Consider the following 24,074-nt stretch of genomic DNA (forward strand, 5'->3'; position numbering starts at 1 on the left):
CAGTATTAGAAACCTGTTTTCGACTCATTGCCTGACCGAAGAATGGTGTTTGAATTACTGTATCGGTAGACCAGTACTCTTTTATTCTATTTTTTCTCACATGGGACATCAGGATACACAATGCTAAAAAGCATAACATTTTCACTCTCATTGGTATTGTACCAATTATCAATTTCAGATCTAGAAACATTGGGCAGCTTAGAAACGACTTCATGAAAATAGAGATTAGTCTGCTCAACAATGTGTGATACTACATTCCATTGGAAACAACGACAAGAAAAAAATCTAGGTTTGTAGAATCCTTACTTATTCCAGAATCAGCATTTATTCCAGATTTTGAGCTGTCAAATGGAAATATGTGCGGAATAAAGTTGGTATCATTCACCCAGGGATAGGTAATTGGAGGTAGCTTTCTACGTTTGGGGTTAGGCCTACATTCAGTTTCCTTCATTACCAGTAAAGTCATTTCTGGGATTATAATTTTGAACTACCTCGTTTATTACCAAGTCAACACTATCCAAAGTAGGCTTATTTGGACGATTATTTAGAATAAACAGTAACACCTGATGGTCCTGGTACTGGTTCATCGAGATAACCTAAATCGTGGTTGAAGTCTGCATCACGAACTAGTTCACTAAAAATAAAATCACCACTTCTTACACGACTGAAAATATCCACATCACTTTCGTCGTCACTATCAGATAGTTCACTAAACTCACTGCCCAATAATTCATTAATATCTTGATCAAAACAACTCATGCTTACGCGAAGCCATAATTATTGTGTACAAACAACAGCAACCGGCTGAAACGCCTCGACGTTTAGAGTAAAAACAGGCTGCCAAGTATCGTAGCGCGAAACAAAATATACCTCACGAGAAAGCCAGTGTTTCTCCCGAGTAACCGGTATATTGAACGTCATTTAATTTAGCGAATTGAGTTGAAGAAAACGCAAAAATAAAACGCTCTGCGCGCGGCGGCCGCAACAGTACGGCAACGGGCCACGACTGCACACTTGCCTCAGTCGCAACTGTGTGGCTACGGGATCCAACAGGTAAGTAAAATGCCAAAAATTAATTCCTGATTTATCATCACGAATAAAAATAATGGCTAGGCCTATCTGGCAAGTTTTGTTATTTTTTTATGATATCTGTGACCAACTTAAAAAAATTGTTACATACTTTTCTTTTAATAGGCAGCCTATTGCCATGCACTGTAACCTTTAGGGGCCTTTTGCGCATCCCAAAAGTATATTAAGAAGACTACACAAGCTTAGTTTTGATTAACTTCAAGGTTATTTCACTTCCACAAAATTAAATTTTGAATGTTTCTGAGACAAATTCAGAACTAATATTTTACTATGTAACTCTAAGATAATTATTAATGAAAACGCTCATTATTTCAATTTACAAACCATTTGTACAGACCTCAAAGCCAAGAACTATCTTTCTTCAAGGAAAGTTCTTAATACGGTATTTTGGGATTACAGAGATGTAATGCTGCATCCTAATGCTAACTACTTGATTTTCTTTGTTTAAAGTTTGTTATTGACGATAGAAGGTTTGAAAGGATAATAGGATTCCTGGCATTTGCCATCATTACATGTTACAATAGATATTACACAATGTTTTGAGGATTGGAATCTGTTCTCTTCTTAAGGTGGGAGAGGTATTAATACATACAAAAATAAAGAATACAAAGAAGAAAAGAAGGGGAAGGAAAGGGTTCAAACATAACCAAAAGCTGCTAGGAGTCTAGTCCAGGCGCTTGTTACTGCAGAGAATGCAAGTCTCAAGTACAAGTCACGAGTAGAGAATCACAATCACAAATCACATAAGCACAAGTGAAGTGGGATACTGAGATTAAATCTGGTGGGATAATTATCAAAAGTACTGGAGTGTTCTTACCGATCATTGACAATCTTGTAATTCAGTTGCACAAAATAAGAAATTGCTACGAAGCTCTCAAAACATTTCAAATTTTCAGCAATCTCCAAGAGAAAGAACCACAAAATGTAACAACAGATGAGGTGAAAAATTTGGCTCAAACCTACTCAAAAGACATTGATGAAGAATATCTTGTGCAAGAATGTCAACAATTCAAAATTTATATGGAAGTGGAACAAAAATAATTACAACAAGAGGAATCTATACCTACATCAAGAAAAACAATTTGGAAAGTCCTTCCCAAATTTAGAAGCTGCACTAAGAATTTATCTTATACTTCCTGCCACAAATTGAATAGGAGAAGGGGGCTTTTCTGCCCTTAAAAGAGTTAAGTCTTATACAAGATCTACAATGGAAATTGAAAAACTCAACAGTTTGATGTTGTTTTGCACCAAAAATTATATTACACTGGCACTTGATTATAAAAACGTCATTAATGATTTTGCAATGATGAAAGCTTGAAGAAAACCTTTGTTGCTCGAAAAAAAAAAAAATGGATTGATAATGAATCAAAAGGGGAAGAGGATGTATAAAAGTGGAAGGTAAAAATCGACAAAAATGTGAAACATGAAAACAGTGAGAATTGTCATACAATGAATTAAATACAAACAATATTCTAATTAATTAACAAAAAGGGTGGATGGGTAGTAAGTAATGTTGTAAGGTAACTGACAATATATGAAGAATTTTAGTCCATGAAACTCCTTACGACTGCCAGTTGTCCGGGGTCCATAGGTGGTTGGTAATGGAAAGACTCTCCAACAAAAACGAAAGAAGAGTAATTACAGAGCCAATAGAAAGAAAGAGACTTAAGGAAAATTCCAAAACCAAGAACCAAAACTAGCAAATCAAGAACTCAAAAAGATGCACTCTGCTGAGTTTTATGGAACACCTATTATTTGTGCTTATTATTTAGTAATTCATACCCCCAGATCCCAGAGGATCCAGAGTATGAGGGTTGCAATTGTGTAAAGTACCTAGAGCGCTAGTGACATTAAAACCACCCTGAGTATGCTTATTTTTGTAGGGCTCTTTTTCTTAAAGGTCACAAAGGAAGAGGTGCACAACTTCCTTTCTGTAATGAACTATACAATTCTTAATTATTCCTTAACCTAATAGCTGTAGTTTCGAGGTAAGAACTCGATTTTAACTTTTTTCATTTCTGAGATGTTACTGTAGGCAGTAGCATTGTCAATAAACACAAGTTTTTTCTTTGTTTTTCTGTCCAAATCCATTAACCATTTCTCAAAATCACCTGAATTCATTCAAGACTTTTTGTTTGAAGTGTAGTCCATTGGAAAACTTTGAACCTTTATGGAACACCTTGAATTTTTCAATTTTCCTATCATCTATGGTATAAGCTTCATGATGCCAGTTTTATTTGTTCCGGCAGCAATGTAACTCTTTGTTTATTGTTCTTATCTTCGTAGCCATCAAAGTGTCACCATCAAAAGTTAAAGTTTTGTTACGAAGACACTGGTAAAAATAACCTGTTTTGTCGGCATTAAAAGTATCATCAGGTGTGTAACCCTTGACTAGATCAGGCTATTTTTCTAACTACTTTGTACACACATTGTCATTGATTCATGCTTTCGTCAGTCTCTTTTTGAAAATTACTTCATTTCTTTTTTTATTTTTAAAGTTTTTGGAGCCAACTGATACTAGCTCGAAAGTCAAGTTTATTTAATTGCGCAGCACACTGTACGGCTTTATCTTTTAAAATTGGGCCACTTAAAGGAAAATGTTTATTGCGGAACTGTTTTAGCCACTGAAAGACATTTGCATCTACGTCCTTGAGTTTGGGGCCTTTTATTCTCTTTCACACAATTTTCGAGTTCATATTTTTCTCTATCAATCAATTATTGTCAGAACACAAAGTGTATAACAACATCATCAGCTAAAGGATTTACAACAATCCACACCAACCTATAATTATTAAATACAAATACATTTTTAAAATTCATCAACCCTTTAAATACATGTTTTATTTACTATATTCAAGAATAAAGTTTTTTGTCACTATGCAAGACATTGTCAAAACAGTGAATATTTTTTAAAATAGAACTAAGCCTAATTTAAAATTACAATTTAACAGTCTACGTGTAAAATGGACTAAAAATTTATAAAATATAATATAAAAATAGTGACATTTTTCAGGTAACCATAACTTAATAGTGGTTTTAAATCTGTTTAAGGACATGCCTTTGACGTCATTAGGTAATGCATTGAATAACTTGATGCCCCGATATACGAGGGCTGCTATTTATATTTCTGGCCTTGGCAACACTGATTGCTGCTAGGCACCAGCTAACGTTTCCAGTGCAACCTTCACGTTGTTAAACATAACCTCAACGAAAACATTTTGTCATTTTATTGTTGTTAGTGTTAGTGATAGCACGTTGAAAAAGTGATCTTAGGAGAAAATGGAATTAACTCGTAAACATTTTCGTGCAATAATTTTTCATAACTTTCGACGTGGCCTGACACGACAACAGTGCTTAGATGAACTTAATTCCTTATATGGTAATGAAGCACCTTCTTACAGCACCATTAAAAACTGGTATAACGAATTCAATCGTGGCCGACAATCAATCACTCAAGGACGAATCCCGTGAAGGTCGTCCAACAACGGTTGTTGTGCCAGAAAACGTCGATGCTGTGCATGACCTGATAAAACATGATCGTCATGTAACATATCGTGAGATTGAGGCTTCTTTAGGCATTAGTATGACAAGCATCAATAAGATCTTGCATGAACATTTGCATGTGAAAAAGGTTTGTTCACGTTGGATACCGCATAACCTGACAAACGCGCAAAAGGATGCTCGTGTTGATTGGTGCAAGAAAATGTTGCAGAAATGCGAATTTCTGCAACATTTTCTTTTTTTTTTTCATTTTTTTTTTTTTTTTTTTTTTGAGCGATCAAGGTGCATCAAAAGCAGTTTATAATATCTGCACAGGTGACGAATCATGGATATACTCATATGATCCTGAAACAAAACAGCAATCTACCGTATGGGTCTTTTAAGAAGAGCCAAATCCAACCAAAGTTGTTCATGGAAGAAGCACATCAAAGCAAATGGTTGTCTGTTTCTTCGGCATAAACCGTTCATGTGGCGACTGTGGCATTAGAGCAACGTAAGACGGTTAATTCGGAATGGTACACCACTATTTGTTTGCCAGAAGTCTTTGAGAAACTTCGGGAAAAGTCCAAGAAAAGACGCATCATTCTGCATCACGACAATGCGAGCTGCCACCGATCGGCTGAAACAATGGAGTTTTTACAAGCCCTGATTTGGCACCTAATGACTTCTTTTGTTTCCGAACATCAAGAAAAAAACTATGTGGACAACGGTTTTCTACACCTGAAGAAGCAGTTTCTGTATTCAAAACCCATGTTTTAGAAGTACCTAAATCGGAGTGGAAAAAGTGCTTTGAAAATTGGTTCCAACGCATGGTCAAGTGTATTGATCTTCATGGAGAATATTTTGAAAAACAATAAAATAGATTTTGTCTTTAAATGCTTGTGTTTTCATTCTTAGGCCACAAATATAAATAGCACCCTCGTACAAAGCTGTTTCGAGTGCTAGAGTAATTACATCTTTTTGTAACAATATTTAGCCTATTCCTTGTTTCATAGCCATGAATATCAGCTATATGTAGAAAAGCATAACGGTTTTCTTTAACCCTCTAAGTGGCAAGCAACGTCTGAGACGTTGTATTTACGCCGCCGTGACGTGGCAAGCGACGTCTTAGAAGTCGCTTCACATTGCCGCTTATTGCTAGGCAACTGATAATTATTTTTACGCCTAGTTTGCACAGTTGCGTTCACCACTAAATTTCAAATACATTTCATATAGTATCATCAACATCATGATGAAATAATCAATGGTACTAACTGAAATAATCCGGGTACTTTGGGATTATACCGACCACACCCAGACATGAATCGTTATTTGACATTTTGCTTCTACTGATTACTAGATTAGCGTAAAACAATATTTCGTCAATATAAAACAGGAATTGTCTTTTCGCAAACCCCTCCCCATCCTCAGACAGAGGTCAAAGTCGAGCGGTCTAGTAGATAACGTGATTTCAGAGTCACGTCGTTTTGTTGTACCTCCGTGTTTTACCTCTACATTTCTCCAAAAACAAAAATTCAACAAAAACAAACATTACCAAACTAAAACTAAACTCTTTATTGAAAAAACACTCAAAACTTGTTTTTATTCTTGATCACATTCCGCCACCCAAAATGCGAGTGCCTCCGGCCATCAGCGCGGGCTTCGGCAGCCCCGCGCTGATTTCAACAAAAGAAATACATCCCTCGAGATAGTACCTACCAGTAAAATATCAAATTCTAGAGGGGCTGATCAGAAATATAAATTGAATTGTAATGGAAAGGCAATTATGTACTGTGCAAATCATGTGATGCCGCGCGGCCTGCCGTAATCGGGATTCTCGAGAAAGATAAGATAACAGAGACAACAATACCGATTACAATATCTGGAAATGCTTGTAAGTTTGTAATTTGTAATTAAAGAGTTGTTTTTTCGTTCTATCATGTTTCTTTCTATAAATTTATATTTTTGTGTTCTTCATACTGGTGTGGTCGGTATAATCCTAAAGTACCAATAATCCTAAGTTTTCTCCCGCGGTCTGTTTTTTTACTGAAAAAAATAGTGTACAACCTATCTGACACTGTAGTATTCAATGCTTACATCCTATACTCCAAAAATTCAGATAAAACCATGGCAAGGGATGATTTTGTTGATAGTATAGTACAAGGACTGGTTTTCAATGATACAACTCCTTCACCTACTGTGGCTCATGAAAGTCAAAGTGCCCATGAAATTGCCCATTTAGATGGGAAAAAATCAAAGAGTATGCATCATTTGTGCGAAAGACCCTAATGTGAAAAGAAAAAGAAGCGTTTATTGGTGTCCAGGGTGTAACTGCGGTATTCACCCTCTTTATTACCCTAAACTCCAGCACTTTTATAGGCCTTACACAACAGGGAGGAAAAGGCAAGCAACTTCTAGGGATTCTGACTAGAAAAAGTGTTTTTTCTAGATTCAGTTTTTCCCATATAACTTTTTCAATGTTGTAAATAGAAAAAATATTATTGAAGGTTTTTTGTTTAGAATTAAATTGTTAATAAAGGTTGCATTTAACATAATCTCCTAGGAATGACATTTTTAAAGTTACAGAACGTAAAAATGAAAAGTTTGGTGGAGAAAAAAAACGTTTTTTTTTCGAACATTTGTGTGGATATCATAAAAAAAGGTTAAGGTATGTAAAAAATAACTATACTATGTTATTCTGTAGTTTATTACGAAAAAATTGATATATAACAAGCATTGCTCATATTAGAATTTGCATTTTATTTTTAAATTATAAGATAGTCCTGCTTGACTCTGAAAAATAGCCCGCCATTCCAGCAACATATTACCGCCACTTAGAGGGTTAATGTACATTAGTGTAGAAAAAACATACAGGGATGGGAGGGAAAGAATGCCTTATTTGATAAAATATGGTTTACAGTGAGTCAAATTTGGCAAATTGCAAATAAGCCTAATGATTTTTTTTGCAAAACAAACAACTTATCACAATAACCAGAGTTTCCCCAAAGGATGATTCCATAGTTTAGCTGACTATGTACAAAGGCATAATTACACACTAAGCAGGATATCCTGAGTTACTTTATTCTTAAAGATCTTATCAAGAATATGCCTTTTGAAATCTTTGTTGCCACATAATAGATACTATGTTGACATTTTAAAACACTCTGCAAATATATGCCAAGAAACTTGAGAGGAGGATCACAGTCCTCTTGATTTGAAAGACTTTAAGTAAGATCTTATGTTTTTTGAAAATTTATATTAAGTTTGTTGGCACTGCACCAATCAAGAATCGTATCAGAGCTACCTTAGCGAGCCACAAATAAATAACCAAAACTACTCCTAAGAGCCAGTACACCTTAAAAATAAAAAAATTCCCACATACCAAAACCAATTTTTGTTATAATTCTTATAACATAAGAGGTAAAAAAAAAAACGACAAAATACATTTTTTTCACTCTTTATAAAAGTTAGTTTACAGCCAAAAAATGGTAAAATCATAATTTCACTGAAAAAATTTAATTTTGACATTCTATGTGTTCATATATAAAATTAACAATAGTTGAACACAATTATTGTAATATTTTACAAAAAACAAGCATATAGTAATTTTTATTTAGAGAAAATATAAAGAATATAGTAAAAATGTATATATACAAATGAAATAAAAGCAATGAAACTAAAAAAAAACTTGACAATAAAGCCCTACATCACGATAATAATACATAAACTACACTGTACATTGCTTAAAAATATTGATTAACATCAAAATTGAAAAAGATAAATACGCGGATCGAAAATGGAAGGGCAAATAAACATCTAACCTCACGGAGGCTACAGGCAGACTGAGCGCGCGTCAGTAGACGTCGTTGGCTCTGCGGGAGACTATGAACATCCGGCCGCCCACTATTTTGTCGATCGAACAAGAGCCGTGACCTTCAAAATAGACACGAACGGTTGTCCCTTGTTTAACAGTTTTTACTAAGTTTGATACCCAGAAATGCTTTTAAATAATATTTTTTTTTTTAAATTGATTTTGCGTCAGTGGACGTCGTTGGCTTTTAGCGCTAGTTTAGGCATGACGTCTAGTAACGTCATTGGCTCGGAAAGGGTTAAAATGGCATTTGTATTATCTACTCTATTTTTCAATATGGTCGAGAGAGTATTCGCTGGTATACCAAACTCATTTACAATATCTCTTTCCTTTTTAATTCCTGGTGTTCAGTCTCTATAAATTAACTTTAGCTTATAGTAATTTGATGACGAACAGGTGAAAACATTTGTGCGCAATTGGTTAAAAACGCTACCAGCTTCATACTTTAATGATGGCATTACAAAATTTCCGATTCAATGGAGGAAAATGTGTCTAAAACAGATTATGTAGAAAAATAAGATGTTCTAAATTGTATTTACTCTACCCATAAATATTCTAATAGAAAAGTCCAGTTAATATTTGATTCATCATTGTATAAAATTTGAATATAATATACATATTTATAAGTATAATTTGACTCCACGTTTTTAACTAGCTAAGTGAGTTGAATGCAAATAGCCTCAATAAAAATGTCTTAAAACAAATATTAGTACTTAAATCAATCTCATGTATATTGTGTACAGATCTGTAAAACAATTCATTTTTTAAGACTCATGCCTACAAAGTGAGAACAAAGCTTGGTGCAAATGCTGTTTCACACATTTCAGATAACTTTGAACAGGTAGTGAGAAATAACAAGAATTTTTAATAAAGAAAGTAAAATGTTCATTTAATGTTAACATCAACAACATAGTGATCTATTTCTACTTACACTTTATTCAATTATAAAGCCTCTCCCATATAATCTGCACTTAGGAGAAGGAATATCTTGTACACAAGTAGAAATGGCTTCTCACGCAATGCTGTAAAACCAGAACAGACAAGTCTTAAAAATGTTGAGACAAATAATGTGAATTAGACTTTAACGATTCCATTTTTTACTTTTGTAACACACCTCAAAACTGAATAAGCAGTACTTAAATAAGTCCTACGAAAAGCTGTTAACTCTTTTAGTGCTAATTTCCAATTTATTGGAACTAATGTACGAAAAAAAAGACAAGTTGGTTTCTGGCTTAAATGCTTAAGTCTAGTTTTTAGAATTAAGAGAAAAAAACTAAAGCATAATTAATATACATACTTGAGCTATTTTAACGACACTAAAACAGATATTTCTATATATGACTATATATAGTTCGTAAGACAAATTAGATAACTAAATTTTCAATAATCTGCAAAGTAATTCCAACGAATAAGAGATTTTGTGAATAATTTACAAAATTGCCAATGTTTGCTAAAACATGGATAGACAGTTTATTTATTTTATTGATTCTGATCACTTTAATAAGACTTTTCATTAATATAAAGAACAAGGTATCCTAATAATTGTAAAAATATTTTTTGGTGGTGACTCAAAAGAGTAGAAACTCCTGTGTCAAAACAAAATTTATAATAATTATTCCAATTCAGTTGAAAGAACTAGGTAGATTATATGAAAAACTGAAATATTATAAAAACTTTTCTCATGGGATTTACACATGTACTCAATATTTTGAAAAATATTTGGGATACAACAAAACATTTATTACAAAATGTTTAGAATATATTATAGGCATTCCAGAACAGTTACACATTTTACTCAAAGTTCATGAGTAACGGATTTTGGAGTTTTATACAGTTTAAACAGTAACTATATGGAACAAAATAGCATACCAAGCTAGTCAATGAAATTAGCCAAAACGTTTATAAAATGAAACTACCCTGTTTGGAGTGTTTTAGAATTTTTTTGTTTCCATAAGCCGTGTTATACAGTATAAATAAGTATACATAAACATTTTGAGCAGGGACTGTTTTTGGTGTCTGGAGGTAATGTTCAGTATAGTTATGCAGAAATTGTTGGTAAGTGAAACCATGCGAGCAATTGACACAGTCTAATTTTGTTTACAGAAGTAAGTACATTGCTTGCAAAACGTGATTTATATGTTTTCTAACAATGATGAGAATATTTTGTATGAAACCACATTGTGAAAACACTAATGGAATCACTACATAGCATATGACATAATATTAAAAATTGAACGTTTACACTAGGAGATAAAGATGGAGTAGTCAAAGACGGCAACACTAACCTGTCGATGAGTGAAGACCTCATCGTGGTGGTAATGGCAGAGGGCTGAGCCTCGTTAAGTTTAAAGACACTTTCGATGACTGAGATCTCGGTGGAGGTGGTGTCCATACCACAGAATGCACACCAATCGTTGACCACCATCCCCGAAGCGACCACATCTGACCCTCGGTTCACTGTGCCGGCCTGTGGTACCGATACATAGTTATAAGTCCATCTTATGATACAAGTTTTGTTGAAAATTATATTTGTTTTTAAGTTAGCAATGAACTTAACAAACATTCATATGCTAAAAACATACCTGAAAACCAACACCAAGAAGAGGAGAAAAACTAAATAGATCTACACAATACAGTATATGTGCCACAGTACGAGTAAACTTAGCCGGAAGTTCCACGGCACAGTATAGTGTAGAATCTTGAACCAACAGGAAAAATGAATGACACTTTTTCAATTTTCTTCAATGTATATAATTTTTGTTTTATCTGCCCTTGCCTTTTCTGTTATGTTAAGATTAACTATAGTATGTTCATCCATATTTATACATCTGTAGACCTTCTTGCCTGCTAGCTGTTGTAAAAGGAAAAAATGAAAAATGAAATGAAAATTCGTTTATTTAAACAGGCAAAGTTAGGGCCTCATGGCCCTTTCTTCAAGGCCAAGAAAGAAGAGAATAAATTCTTATGAAGGAAGAGATTTCTCCATAGGAAAATTTTTTAATTTCATGCCTTTATTTTTAGTTGCAGAGTTATGGCAGATGTCTCATCTTAAAGATATAATTAATTAATACACATCCAGATTATTTTTTATATTGTTTTTGTTTGTGTACCTAATTTATGGTTTATTCAGAATAAAACCACAAACTTTGTTGTACTTATTCATTTAAATATTCAAATAGTATATGCTTTATGAAAAAAATTAAAAAGCAATTGGATACATATTAAATACTGTGATCAAAAATAAGGGTGTAAAACCGCACAAGGGTTAACATGGTTCTTAAGAGAGAACACTCAAAATCATTTTACTGCAACTGGCTCTTAACATTAGGTTTCAGAAAATAACTATAATTGTTTTATATCATCAACTGTCAATCATGTAAATTTAAAAATATTATATTTACTGTTATTTATTTCTTAATCATGCCTCACTTCCCATTTCGTTATTTACAAATTATTCACCACATTTATTGAGGTTTGATTATGCACATAGATATCCATTCTTGGCGGCAAGAGAATACCATTAAATACATAGGTATTGTTTATTCCACAGACATTGTTACAATTATTAACCAATATTACGAGGGAGGAAATCTCGTCTTGGTCCAGTGCAGAAGTCTAGGGGTGTACCAGCCCTCCCTGGTTAGACAACACACAGTACGAGCCCACAAGAGATTGTTACAAGTTACTTACCACCATAGGAACTTGTAGGAGGGAGGAAAGCTCGTCTTGGTCCTGTGCAGAAGTCTAGGGGTGTACCAGCCCTCCCTGGTTAGACAACACACAGTACAAGCCCACAAGGAGATTGTTACAGGTTACTTACCACCAGAGGAACTTGTAGGAGGGAGGAAAAATCGTCTTGGTCCTGTGCAGAAGTCTGGGGGTGTAACAGCCCTCCTTGGTTAGAAAACACACAGTACGAGCCCACAAGGAGATTGTTACAGGTTACTTACCACCAGAGGAACTTGTAGGAGGGAGGAAAGCTCGTCTTGGTCCTGTGCAGAAGTCTGGGGGTTGTACCAGCCCTCCCTGGTTAGACAACACACAGTACGAGCCCACAAGGACATTGCTGGCTACTGTTTGACGAAATACTTCAACTTTCAATACATCTGCCAGTATTTCTTCTGTCTCCTACAGAAACATAAATTAATTCACCATAGATTAAAACATATCCAAATTGTTTGTAAAAATCTAGAGCAATTTCTACAAACAAATATTATAGGTACATAGTAATCGTGCTCCACATAAAAATTAGAAATATATAAATATTTAATTGAAAACCACATTTTACTTGAGATTTTTAAGATTGTCCACTAGTTACTGGAACATATGTTAAGTCTTATATTCCAATGAACGGCTGGTACTTATACAAGACTGAGACAGTTCTCCAACCTTCAGCTTTTGCTCACAAGCAAATTCAGGTTTTATAACTCTTCTCATAGACAACAACTTTTCGTTTATTGGCATAAAATAGATGTTACTTGAATGATACTAATTTACAATGTATTGATTCCCGATCCCCTTCTATGCCTTATTCTGCCCGTCATCATGGGCCACTGGCCTGTGCGAGGATCTTGTCAAACAGAATAAAGGGGAGTGTCGTACTGATAACAAGTGCAAGGGTCAACAACAGGATTCAAACCTGCGCTAACTCAAACTCAGACTAAAAATCCAACGTCTTAGATTGGCACTCTAGAATATTAGCGTCAACGGCACTCACAGAGTGGATCAATATAATTGAAAACCTGAAGATATTAGTTCAGGATTATATTATGTGTGAGCAACCTACCTTATCCAGGTCAGGATGAACGAGAGCTACGTAATCGTTGCAAGAGATTACGTTGCCGAGCGCAGACAACCTCTCCTCAACCCTCTGTATTCGCACAGTGTCAGGCAGCGAGTTGCGAATGTGTTGTAGCTCAGTGTCTGTAGTTGTGTTTGGGACTAGTAGTCCGTGACGGTTACCTGTAGGAAAACCGGTTCAGATATTATAAGTTTAAATCTATACATAGTAAAAAAGATGCATTATCCATAACTTAATCTTATAATCATGTTAACATGTACAACCATAATCTCTAAAAAAAACTCATAATGCAAGTTACAAATAACAAAAGCATATTCAAACATTTGATTACATTTATTCCTCTCATTTATACTATTGCTGAAATGCAAGATTTTTAAACCTATAAATTAAAACTCAAAATTGATTGGAGTAACTTTTAATCTAGCTTGTTAAAATACTAAAAAAAGTTTAATAATCATAACATTTTAACATTGGACTTATTGGTAATCAAGGCCAACGAGAAAATGTAGAATAACAAATTGTTAAACAGAGTATTATATTGTAACACTTTATATTTTCTAGTTAAAAGTGTAGTGCATGAAGTTATTTTGTTAATTTGGGACGTTTATTAAAATTTTGAATAGTTTAACATTTTATGAAGATGTTGCTGAAAAATATGTTTTGTAAATAAATATTATTAGTAAATTATTGCATTATGCATTTAATAATACAAAAGCGGTGCTAAGGAAAATAGGCTGGGTGTATCGCTAACTAGTAAAATGTTTAAAACAATATGCTGCATAAACATTTTTCAAATGATGCATTCATAAATATGTTTTCTAATAAGTTCTTATTAATAGGAAACTTAATTAGTTATTCGTACTCTACCGACCTCACCAACCAAGTTAATTATGGTTAATCAACTTCTAGCCTTTTCTTGAATCAATAGAAGCAAAAATGGCATTTTCTAATTCACCTAAGATGGTATATATTTTTTTTAACTAATGTAATGTACATTTTTCTAACTAAATTTATATATTGTGATAAATTTCTGTTACATATGTAGAAGTATTGATTATATTTGCTTATTTCAATACACCTGTGTGTGTGTGTGTGTGTGTTTTGCATTTGCATTTGTGGTGTATTCATTTTGAAGTTAAGTATTACAATGTTTTTGTGTTATATTGATGTAAAAAGATTTATATTATTCATAATTAATTAAGAGTTTATATTTTTAGTACTACAATTTAATTTCTATTTATTATCCTTACTATGTTTTTATCATTGATTGTTTAGTAGGGGAGAGGGGGGGCACATGTGGACAAATTTTACATTTTATTTTTTTAAATTTTTTGTTATGAGAAAAAAATTGTCAAAGGTTTTATATTATATACTAATATAGGTGTTGAGGTATGTAAATATATGACATTTTACTCTTTAAAACATCTTTTGAACTTGTTAATTCTTACCTTTAAAATAGTTAACGGAGTGTCCACAAAGTGCCCCTCCAGGGGGCAGTTGTGGACATAACCAACATTTTTGGGGGGTAGTTGTGGACAGATAAAAACATCTTTCATATATCTTTAAAATATGATTTTTATTAATTAAACTCAAACATATGACTCTTTGTACAGTTACAAGGAGTAGTTATTTCAACCTTTAAGTGAAGAAGAAAGTAAATAAAACTAGTAAAAAAATAAGTTCAATACTAACTAACAATGTATAGGCTACTTTACTTAAAATGACAAGAAAAACAAATAGGCTATTTAACCTGTGTTATAGCTTATAAAAACATAACCTACCTATGCTTACAAAACAAACCAAACCTATTTTCTTACATAGTTTAAAAAAATATGTGAAGAGTAAAAGTATGACATCAATTCGTAAAGTCAAGATTCGTGTTTTATTTTTTCCTGCAAGCTAAACTTATTCTAGACTATTACTAAATTTAAAACAAGAATTGATAGAAAAACAATATTAATAGCCTACATACACATCAAGCTAAACATTAAATTCAAACCCCATGTTATAGTTTGTAAAGGAAAAAAAATTAAAGATAAACATACTGACAGCTCTTTCAGTACCTCCTGAAACAGTCGGTAGGGGTAGTTTTTACAATTATGTCTTCAATGTCAATGGCACTTACATCTGGAAGGTCAGGTTTGACAAATTTAATTGATGATGTCCCCTGATCCCTCTTTTTTCTTAAAAAAAACTTACATTAAATTCAGTAAGACAAATCTTGTCATTGATTTGTGCTACATAAAATTTTTCACTTTTTTTACTGGCTAGCCGAAACTAAAACAAAATCTAAAACATTTTATGTTGGATCCATCAGACTCTTACTTTCTCACCTTTACTTTCCTTTTTATCACTATCTTCACTTAAAAACTAATGGGCTCAAGACTTTATCACTGTAGCATTCAATATCATCTTCTTCGTTTTCAGAAGTACTAGAGCTATCCACATGTATTCTGCGTTTTCTTTTTTTCTGTTTAGATTTTCCTTTAGACTTAGACAAACCTTGTTCATCTCCATTAAAAAGTTTTTTCTTGTAGGCCAAAAAAGATTCTTTTTTAATTCTTCTTTAATTTTCTTTGATTTTTACTGCTGCCTCTATTCTATTTTTTCAGGGGTATCTGTCAAGATACATGTCTTTCCTTTCTTTCTGCCCCTTGGCTTTTGAGTGTTATTTCTTAACGGTGCTTTGGGGAATGGGCGAACTTTGTTCTGGGGTTACAACTTTTTACCTTTTTTGGATATTTTCGCACAACTGTTGGAGTGCATTTTTCATTTTCAAATTGAGAATTTATTTGGTAATTTTCTGCATCCATCTGATTTGTACTGGTGTTTTTCACTAGTACATTTGCCTTAGGTTCTTCTAGATTAGGCCTACAAGAACCTTTCATTATCTCCATTTTCTTTAGCCTGGTCTGTTGGCAAAGAGCTGATAAAGTCGGTATCACTAAATACTGAGCGCTGAAATGGAAAAATTCCGGATTTTTGCAAAGCCCAGAAACAATATTTTTCCTAGAAAAAGCTTCATCATACGCCATTGACGTTAGATAAGCAACTTGTTTTTATTGATATAGTCATTCCAGGATTTTCAGATAACCATTTGTTAAAAGAGGTTTTGCAATAACTTTTGAAAGGTCCAAACACCAGCAATGTTCGAGAGGGTTGCAAGGCGGTGGCTAGTGTGAGGTGGAAAAGTTATAGAATAACAATTCCATTTTCACGGCAGAAACATAAATCACATCCAAGTTAATGTGTGCGACTCATGATTGTCTAATAAAATGAGGATTTGATTGTCTTTTGAAACATGCGGTGTGTAATTTAACATGTTTGACCCACCTCAAAGAAAACTTCTTGAGACATCCAGCCAGAACGAGTCGCAAAACCGACACTGCCAGTTGGTGCTCCATTAAGGAAAATGTCCTTATAATGAACACGGGAAACACATAAGCAGGAGGTATTGTGTTACCAGAAGCTTTTATAATCCCACAAAATGTTACAAGCTCTCCTCGCTCTGCGGAAACATTCTGGCCTACTGTTTTACACCAGTCGGAGCAACAATCTTTGGAGCTTGTAATACAGTAGTTATGCCAGATTAATCTATGTTTATGATTCTGTCACTAGTAAAGTGATATTTTTCCCATAAACTGTTTCCAAATTATTGAAGAATGAATCAACATTTTGTTTAATTAAAAGTTTATATTTCTAGCAAAGCTGGTGTTTTCTGGCTTTCTCAGACTCAGTGTAGACTGATGACGGCGCATAAAACATTTTAGCCATTCAATATTTGCTAGTTTTTCATCTTCCCACTTACAAGGAATCTCAAGCCCAAGTTTTTTAGCATATGAATAGGCAAATTCACGTACCTGTCTATAGGTTAGGCCGTACATCATTTTACTGCATTGAATTAGATAGTCTACTATCATATTTTCTTGTACATCTGTAAAAATCTGTCTGTGTTATACTTGCTAGACCGGGGAAAAGTAGATTGCACAGGATCGTCCTCATTTTCAGCGTTTGGCAGCTTTTGAAGTCTTTTGTGAAGCATAGATTTAGAAAGTCCATATGTTGCAGCAGCTCCACGGATTGTTTGGTTGCCATTCCGTATATCCTCAATAGCACATCTGACTGCATCCTCTGAAATTGCAGCTCTCTCGGGTTTTTTCTTATGTAGGTTCTCACCATCTTCACCCTAAAAAATAAATAAATCAATGTATATAAACTGTTGTATTTAAGATAAAGATAAAACTAGTTAATCTTAAAAAGCCTTTTGAAATCTGTATTGGGCAATAAATATTGCAACTCCTTGATTGATGTGGTGTCAAGGCTTGGTTAAGCTATAATTTACTTAATTTTGGTTATGGGAGCAAAACAAAATGTTCTAGATCATGAAAAATGACTAAAAAATGAATTCACAACAAGTGTACATGCTAGTTTATTAGCTATACATTTATGAGATGTTAAATAAGTAACTAATATAACACTTGTCCAAAACTACCCCTTGTCCACATGTGCCCCCTTGAAAGTGTCCACATGTACCCCACCAGTAGATTGTAGGTGGTTTGAATGCATTTCATCGATATTTTTATTTTTTTTTTAGGTTAGGATTTATGACATCTTCTACACAATAAAATGTTGCTTTAAAATATTACTAAGTTTATAAAAATACCTTATGTTATAAGGAAGAGCCCGAATAAAATAACTGTTAAGTTAAAATTTGGGCTTCAATTTTTACTTTTTTTACATAAAAAAAACTTTAAAAATATTCTTACCTCTTAAACCATGTAGCCAAACAGCACTAAATTTATCTGGAGGAAACAGTAGACCAACACTGTTCTGTGAACAAAGTTTGAACTAAACTGGTTAGTTGCATGGGCGGGAAATTCAAATTGTCCACTTGTGCCCCCTGTCCACATGTGCCCCCTCTCCCTACATCTGGAGATCATTTGTTATAAAATCTGTCAACTTATTCCATAATTATTGTAATTGAAAACATTGTATATAGTGGTTTTGAGTGTGGGTATGAATATTTTCAAAATATATAATATTGCAATCATTAGCATACAGATAAATGTAAATAATACAATGCAATGGGGAGAAATAATATGAATCTTAACAAAGTATGCGCCTCATATCGGTTTTGTAACATCACTTATGTCTTAAGGAGCAAGACAACAAAACACTGGGAAATACATCATAGTTTTATAAACAACCACATCAAGGTCAGTGACAGAATATCATTCGTTTTCAGAACAAAACAAATAACTGGCTCTATGCCTTTAAGCCTATAGGCGTATTTTAGTAATCTATTTTAGATTTCCTGTTGTTTATTTGTGTTTCTTTTTGTCGTTTGCTACATTGTTTAGTGTTGCACCAAGTTGTTATGGTTTTAGGTTCAGACAATGGCAAATCAAGTTGATCCTTATTTTGAAAGATTTGTCAATGATATAATAAATAATGTACTTTTCAAGTAAATATATAAACTATTTTTGGTTAAGGTTCTGTCATATTATTTAAAAACAAAAAACTTGGCATAATTGAAAAACAAATGTTTTAATCTAAATGAGTGGTAGCTCATAAAAAAAAGTAGCTTGCTATTATAAGGTACTGTGAAGATAGCAGATTAATAAAAGAAAAAATAATGAAAAAACTATTAAGCATTCCAGTTTTTTCATTCATGCTAGTAGGCCTATATAAAGAACACTATTACCTTAAAACAATATTTGTTTGTTGAATTAAGCGATACCAAACTTACCAACACATAATCTGCCAATAATGCGACATTCAGCAACTGATGCGTGTATTACTGGTATAGTTTCTCCCAACTCAGCCTCAAAAACACTTGGAACACAACACAATTACCGTAAGTTACTAAAAAAAAACATCAATCTATCTTTTATTTATATATTACTGGCCAGTAAAATCTACAAAATGAATTTATTATAATGCTAAAATTAAGCTACCAGCTTATGTAGTCTAATTCATTATATTTACAGTAACAAAATTAATACAAATTGCATTACTCGGGTTTTTATTCACTTAGGATAAGAAGCTGAGGGAACCCCTAATTACACACAGTCTAATAAAACTTTTGCTTTTGCTAGCAGATTGACAGGATTATTAGGATGAGTAAGGTTGGATGTATGGACCACCTCCTGTCAATATCTCATGAGTAGGGACAGTAGGCTTTATATCTCCATGTCCTTTGAAGAAAGAGATACTGGTAGCCTACTTTTGTATTACTCAGAGGCCACGAGTTTTGAAGTTTTTCTTACCAGAGACCTAAAAAACTACATTATTAGAAATAACGGACTTTATTTTACTTACTATACAAATTGCATGTCATTGTGATAATCAATTCTTGTTTTATGTCTCCGAAAAGAAAGCGATGTCGGCAGAAAGCAGGTGACTCTGTCCTTATCTATTATTTGTTATTAGGCCATATAAGTAGGTAATACATAAGTATTATACATATAAAAAGGTAACAGGCACTCAGGTGATCTGAGCTTTAATTTTGTTTTTTTTTGTTAGAAATAAGGGGTGGTGCTGAAGCCCATACTGATGGCCAGGGGCATTTCAAAAGTAAAGGTACTTTCCTGATCTCTGATCACATGCATGATCGACCAACATGAACCAACATCGGAAAAGTTGAACGATCTGGAGCGTGATCTTAAGTTGGGAAGGTTCTGATCAGAAATGCCTCTTGCCATCAGTGCAAGTGCAGGCTTCAGAGGCACTTCCCTCCACCCTGCACTTCTGGCTAGAAAACAAATCATCCCAAAGTCAAAATCAGATCATGTGAGTGGTCGTAAAGGTTACCTTTAACTTTGTTACTACTATCAACATATTTATGATAACCTAATCTAAACCTATTATTGTGTAATAACAAATAGTAGATAGGGACAGAGTCGACTCCATCTTGCTGACATTACTCTTTATTGGGAGGCAAAAAAAACAAGAACTGATCATAATGACATGTCATTTTCAAAATAAGTCACATTAAGTCTGTTCTTTTTAATAATGTGATGGTTTTATGCCCTGGTCAAAGCGCTTTCCAGTCAAAGTGGGTAAAAGAAGATACTCTGTTATGTTTAGTCCACCAACAGGTTTTAAAACTAAGGGAGCTCCACCCATTCCGTCATCCTCCAAAGTAGACTAGACCTATCCATCCACCCTTTAACCCATGTATCTCAACATTTATGGTTAGTGATGTGTTGCTCCTGAAAATCCATTGACTTGTGCAAACGTGACACATCAAGTTTTGCTGTACCCAATGTATGTTCAACTGGAAGGTGTGTTCGACCATCAGAAGTGTGAACCCTTCTGAGAAATTACTGTAATCAGATTGGTAAACAATACTTCAAGAAGAATTACTCTTCTCCATCATTGAATTTAAAAAAAATCTCAAACATTCAATTCATTTCAAGAAGTGGTCTTTGTCCTTTTCTTCAGAAGCCAGTCCTAAGACAGAAGCTTACTGTACCTAGAAACTAATTTGATAGGTAAATATTAATTAAGCAACTTCTTGAATATTAACAAAAATGTTTAATATGTTAAACATTTAAATATAAACAAAAAATGGAGACCATAATAAAACTGACATGAATGTTTTAGTTCAATCAAAGATTGTTTTTCGAATAAAATAAAATATTATACTAATCTATTTTTTAACCTATTCATGTTAACAGTAAATGAGGCGTTATGTTAACGCAAATTGCTAGAGGCCATTTCATCCTTTTGAATTTGAACTACAAAAATTCACACTTGTACTTTTCAAAAACGAGCCCAATTCATTCATAATTAAATCTAATAAAAACCCATTTTATATCCATTTGAAACACATAGCAAACACATCTTGAACTGAGATGATTAGGCTACTGATTATTAATGATTCCGGGGGTAAGGTACGATAGGCGGACCCGGTTTTTTCAATATACATATATATATTTTTTTTTTTTTTCAATACTCGCATTTCAAATCCTAGACTAGGCTATCAATCAATATAAAAGTATCTATAGTCCTCAATAAACAATCATATGTTTTAAATTAAAATATGAATTTAATATTTACAGTGATCAAACAAATTATTATAACAAAAATTAGGAAAACTGAAGGCGACCATATTTGCTCCTCTCACAGTTACAGTTGTTTCTTTCCCACAAATTTCACATAATGGGTTTTTCTGTACGAGTCCAACATGTTGAAGCCCAGAAAAACATGTCTATCATCTTTCAAAGCAATGTCGTGTAATTTTCTAAAATTGACTACCATTTTTAATCATCAAAATTACTTATGTAAAATTGAAATTAAGTTAATAGTTTAAATAATAAATCAGTATCGATTAATTGGTTATGATTAAGTAATATCGTTTGCCAATTTAGATATAAAAACCGGGTCCGCTTATCGTACCCTACCCCTGAGTACTGCTAACTGCTTATCAAGTACCAGATCTTTCATTGTTTCAGTTAAGGTTAGGATCTGTTGAAAATCATTTACATGGTCTAGAGAATCACAGTTCTAACCATGAATTTATTTAATGGTGGAAAAATAATAGACCTATTTAGATCCCACCACAAGGCTAGATAACCATGGGATAGGTCAGGTCCAAGAACCACATGTATAAAAGGCAGTTAAAGAGAGGCTTTACTATAATATTTTTGACAGTTACAGTTAGATGATTTTAGAAATGTTTGCTTGATATTACATTAAATTGTATGTCTAAAGTAGTATTTAGAGATATTCTCTTTTGTAGGAATCCATCCTGGGCTATATAGGCTAATCACAAAATTTGAGAAATGTGACAAAGTGTTTAAACAACAATTAATACTTATTCTAGTACCCTTGCCATGACTGTCATGTACTAAGTTTGTTATAGGCCAATAAAAATTTAATAAATTTACCTGTAGAAGTTTTCTGAGCCACCAATAGCGACCATACAGTAAGAATTTGTCAACAAGCTGAATACTCCAACTTCGTTATTATTTTCGAACTGAACTCTAGTAGCCATTGTAAAGTTTACTCACACAGATATGTTTACACACGGAATTATAACAAACAAAAGTAAACGAAAAGTTATGAAACCACTAATGACAGTTAACACGTGCACACTCTTCTGAAATGCCGGCGTTGGATTGTATTGGTGATATCCGATGGGATGTTGCAATCGGATGGACAAGGCGTGCGCGGACTCGTGCCTTCAGTCCTTGCCTCTTTCACCAGAAGTGCGCCGAAAAGCTGGGTTAGCTTAGGTTCTATATAAGTTTAGGTTATGTCAGATGGTGCAATCAAGCAAATCATGCAACAGCCACAGACATGACTCATATTCAGTAAAGCTTTGGCAACGCTTCTTTTCCAAGGAAGAATGTGTTTTTTCTAATATAGAACCGGTAAGTCCGGTTACTGAAAATTAAATGCGATTAAGTGTTATTTTGTTGAAAATTACTTTGTTTGAAAGGCTAAACATAATTTTAAAGAAATCGAATTCTCTTTTTTTTCTTCTTTTTGCCTGTTGGCTGGCCTTTATAAACTTATAACGCGGCCACGTTGTACATTTGTTATAACTTCATTCTATATATTTTAATGTTATTTGTCGTATTTACTTTTTAAACATGAACCTTGTGGTTGCCTGATTCAGAATTCTCTTACAAGACATTTTAGTGTACATTCAAAGACAAGATGACCAACATTTGGAAAACTTTAAAAAAATTAAGATGTAATTAATAAAAAATGAAAAGTACTGGATTTCTTATTTATTACAGTTTAAAAAGATATTTAAACAAATAAAGTTATGGTATAAAGTATCTAAGAACTGACGAAAGAATATGACAAAGATATGAACATTCTTATAATGTTAGCCTGTGGTAGAAGAGGAGCTCATCTTGATTTACTACTTAAACTATATACATTTTTTTACTGGAATCATGTTCATTTGACCATGTACCCATCTAAAACATTGCTACATACATTAGAAACTCTCCGAAACCAAACAATAAGACCATTTCTGAATTGCACTTAAAACCACCTTTATCTTCGCTTTAAAAACAGAAACCTCAATTATATAAGGCGAGATACTATCGCAGAAACAATATACAAGACGTCATAAAATAACCTACCGGTACCTTAATCTATTAATAGGAAGGTGAAATTACTGGCAGAAAATCCCATTACACATAAATGCATTTTACAACAGATTCTAGTAACGAAGACTACTACATTTCACAAACACAATTTTCCCAAACGATTTTGTTTTAAACAACCATTAAGAATAATTGGTAATCTATATTTAGTATTTAAAATGGTTTTAGATACGCTAATGAGAATGTCAGCAGAGCAGAGACTTAATAATATAATCTAGCAATACGTTAATTTAATATATCTTTGAATACAATGTAACAAGGCTTTCCAAACAAGTCTAGAATAAGCCTATGGTTTTGGGCTATATCGATGCTTCAAAATAAAAAAAAAATGGCGTATATGAAGATTTTAAAATTCCATCATTATGAGAAGACTTTACCTAATAAGTGTACAAATATTTTCCACTCACAAAATTCTCTGCTTCTTTCTATTTGAGAAAATATGAAGGGTCGAGGGGAAAAACGATCAGAGTATAAACAAAATTTAAGATATTAATTAATTCCACAGGGAGATCTCAAAATGCTCTACAACACAGTACGTACTAGTGAAACAAGGAAATATCGACTAGAGTCCAAATAATAAAGTAGAGAAAATAATTTATCATAAGGAAAAACGATCAGAGTCCAACTGCTTAGATTTGCAGTTATCTAAAACGAAGAAAGAAAGCAAATAATGATTGAACTAAATCTTTAACAACCATTTCAA

General features: G+C 33.3%; 1 protein-coding gene across 1 annotated transcript; it reads right to left on the minus strand.

The window, feature by feature from the left end:
- Positions 1 to 9,301: 9,301 nt before the first annotated feature.
- On the minus strand, positions 9,302 to 22,530 carry LOC124364178 (eukaryotic translation initiation factor 6-like). The gene is given in 7 exon segments (XM_046819462.1): positions 9,302 to 9,462; positions 10,726 to 10,907; positions 12,131 to 12,205; positions 12,458 to 12,568; positions 13,227 to 13,402; positions 18,991 to 19,076; positions 22,136 to 22,530. Coding segments are annotated over 7 exon segments (747 nt in total). The 5' UTR covers positions 22,243 to 22,530; the 3' UTR covers positions 9,302 to 9,452.
- Positions 22,531 to 24,074: the final 1,544 nt, after the last annotated feature.

The sequence above is a fragment of the Homalodisca vitripennis genome, chromosome 6 (assembly GCF_021130785.1).
Source record: "Homalodisca vitripennis isolate AUS2020 chromosome 6, UT_GWSS_2.1, whole genome shotgun sequence".
NCBI classification, from domain to species: domain Eukaryota; kingdom Metazoa; phylum Arthropoda; class Insecta; order Hemiptera; family Cicadellidae; genus Homalodisca; species Homalodisca vitripennis.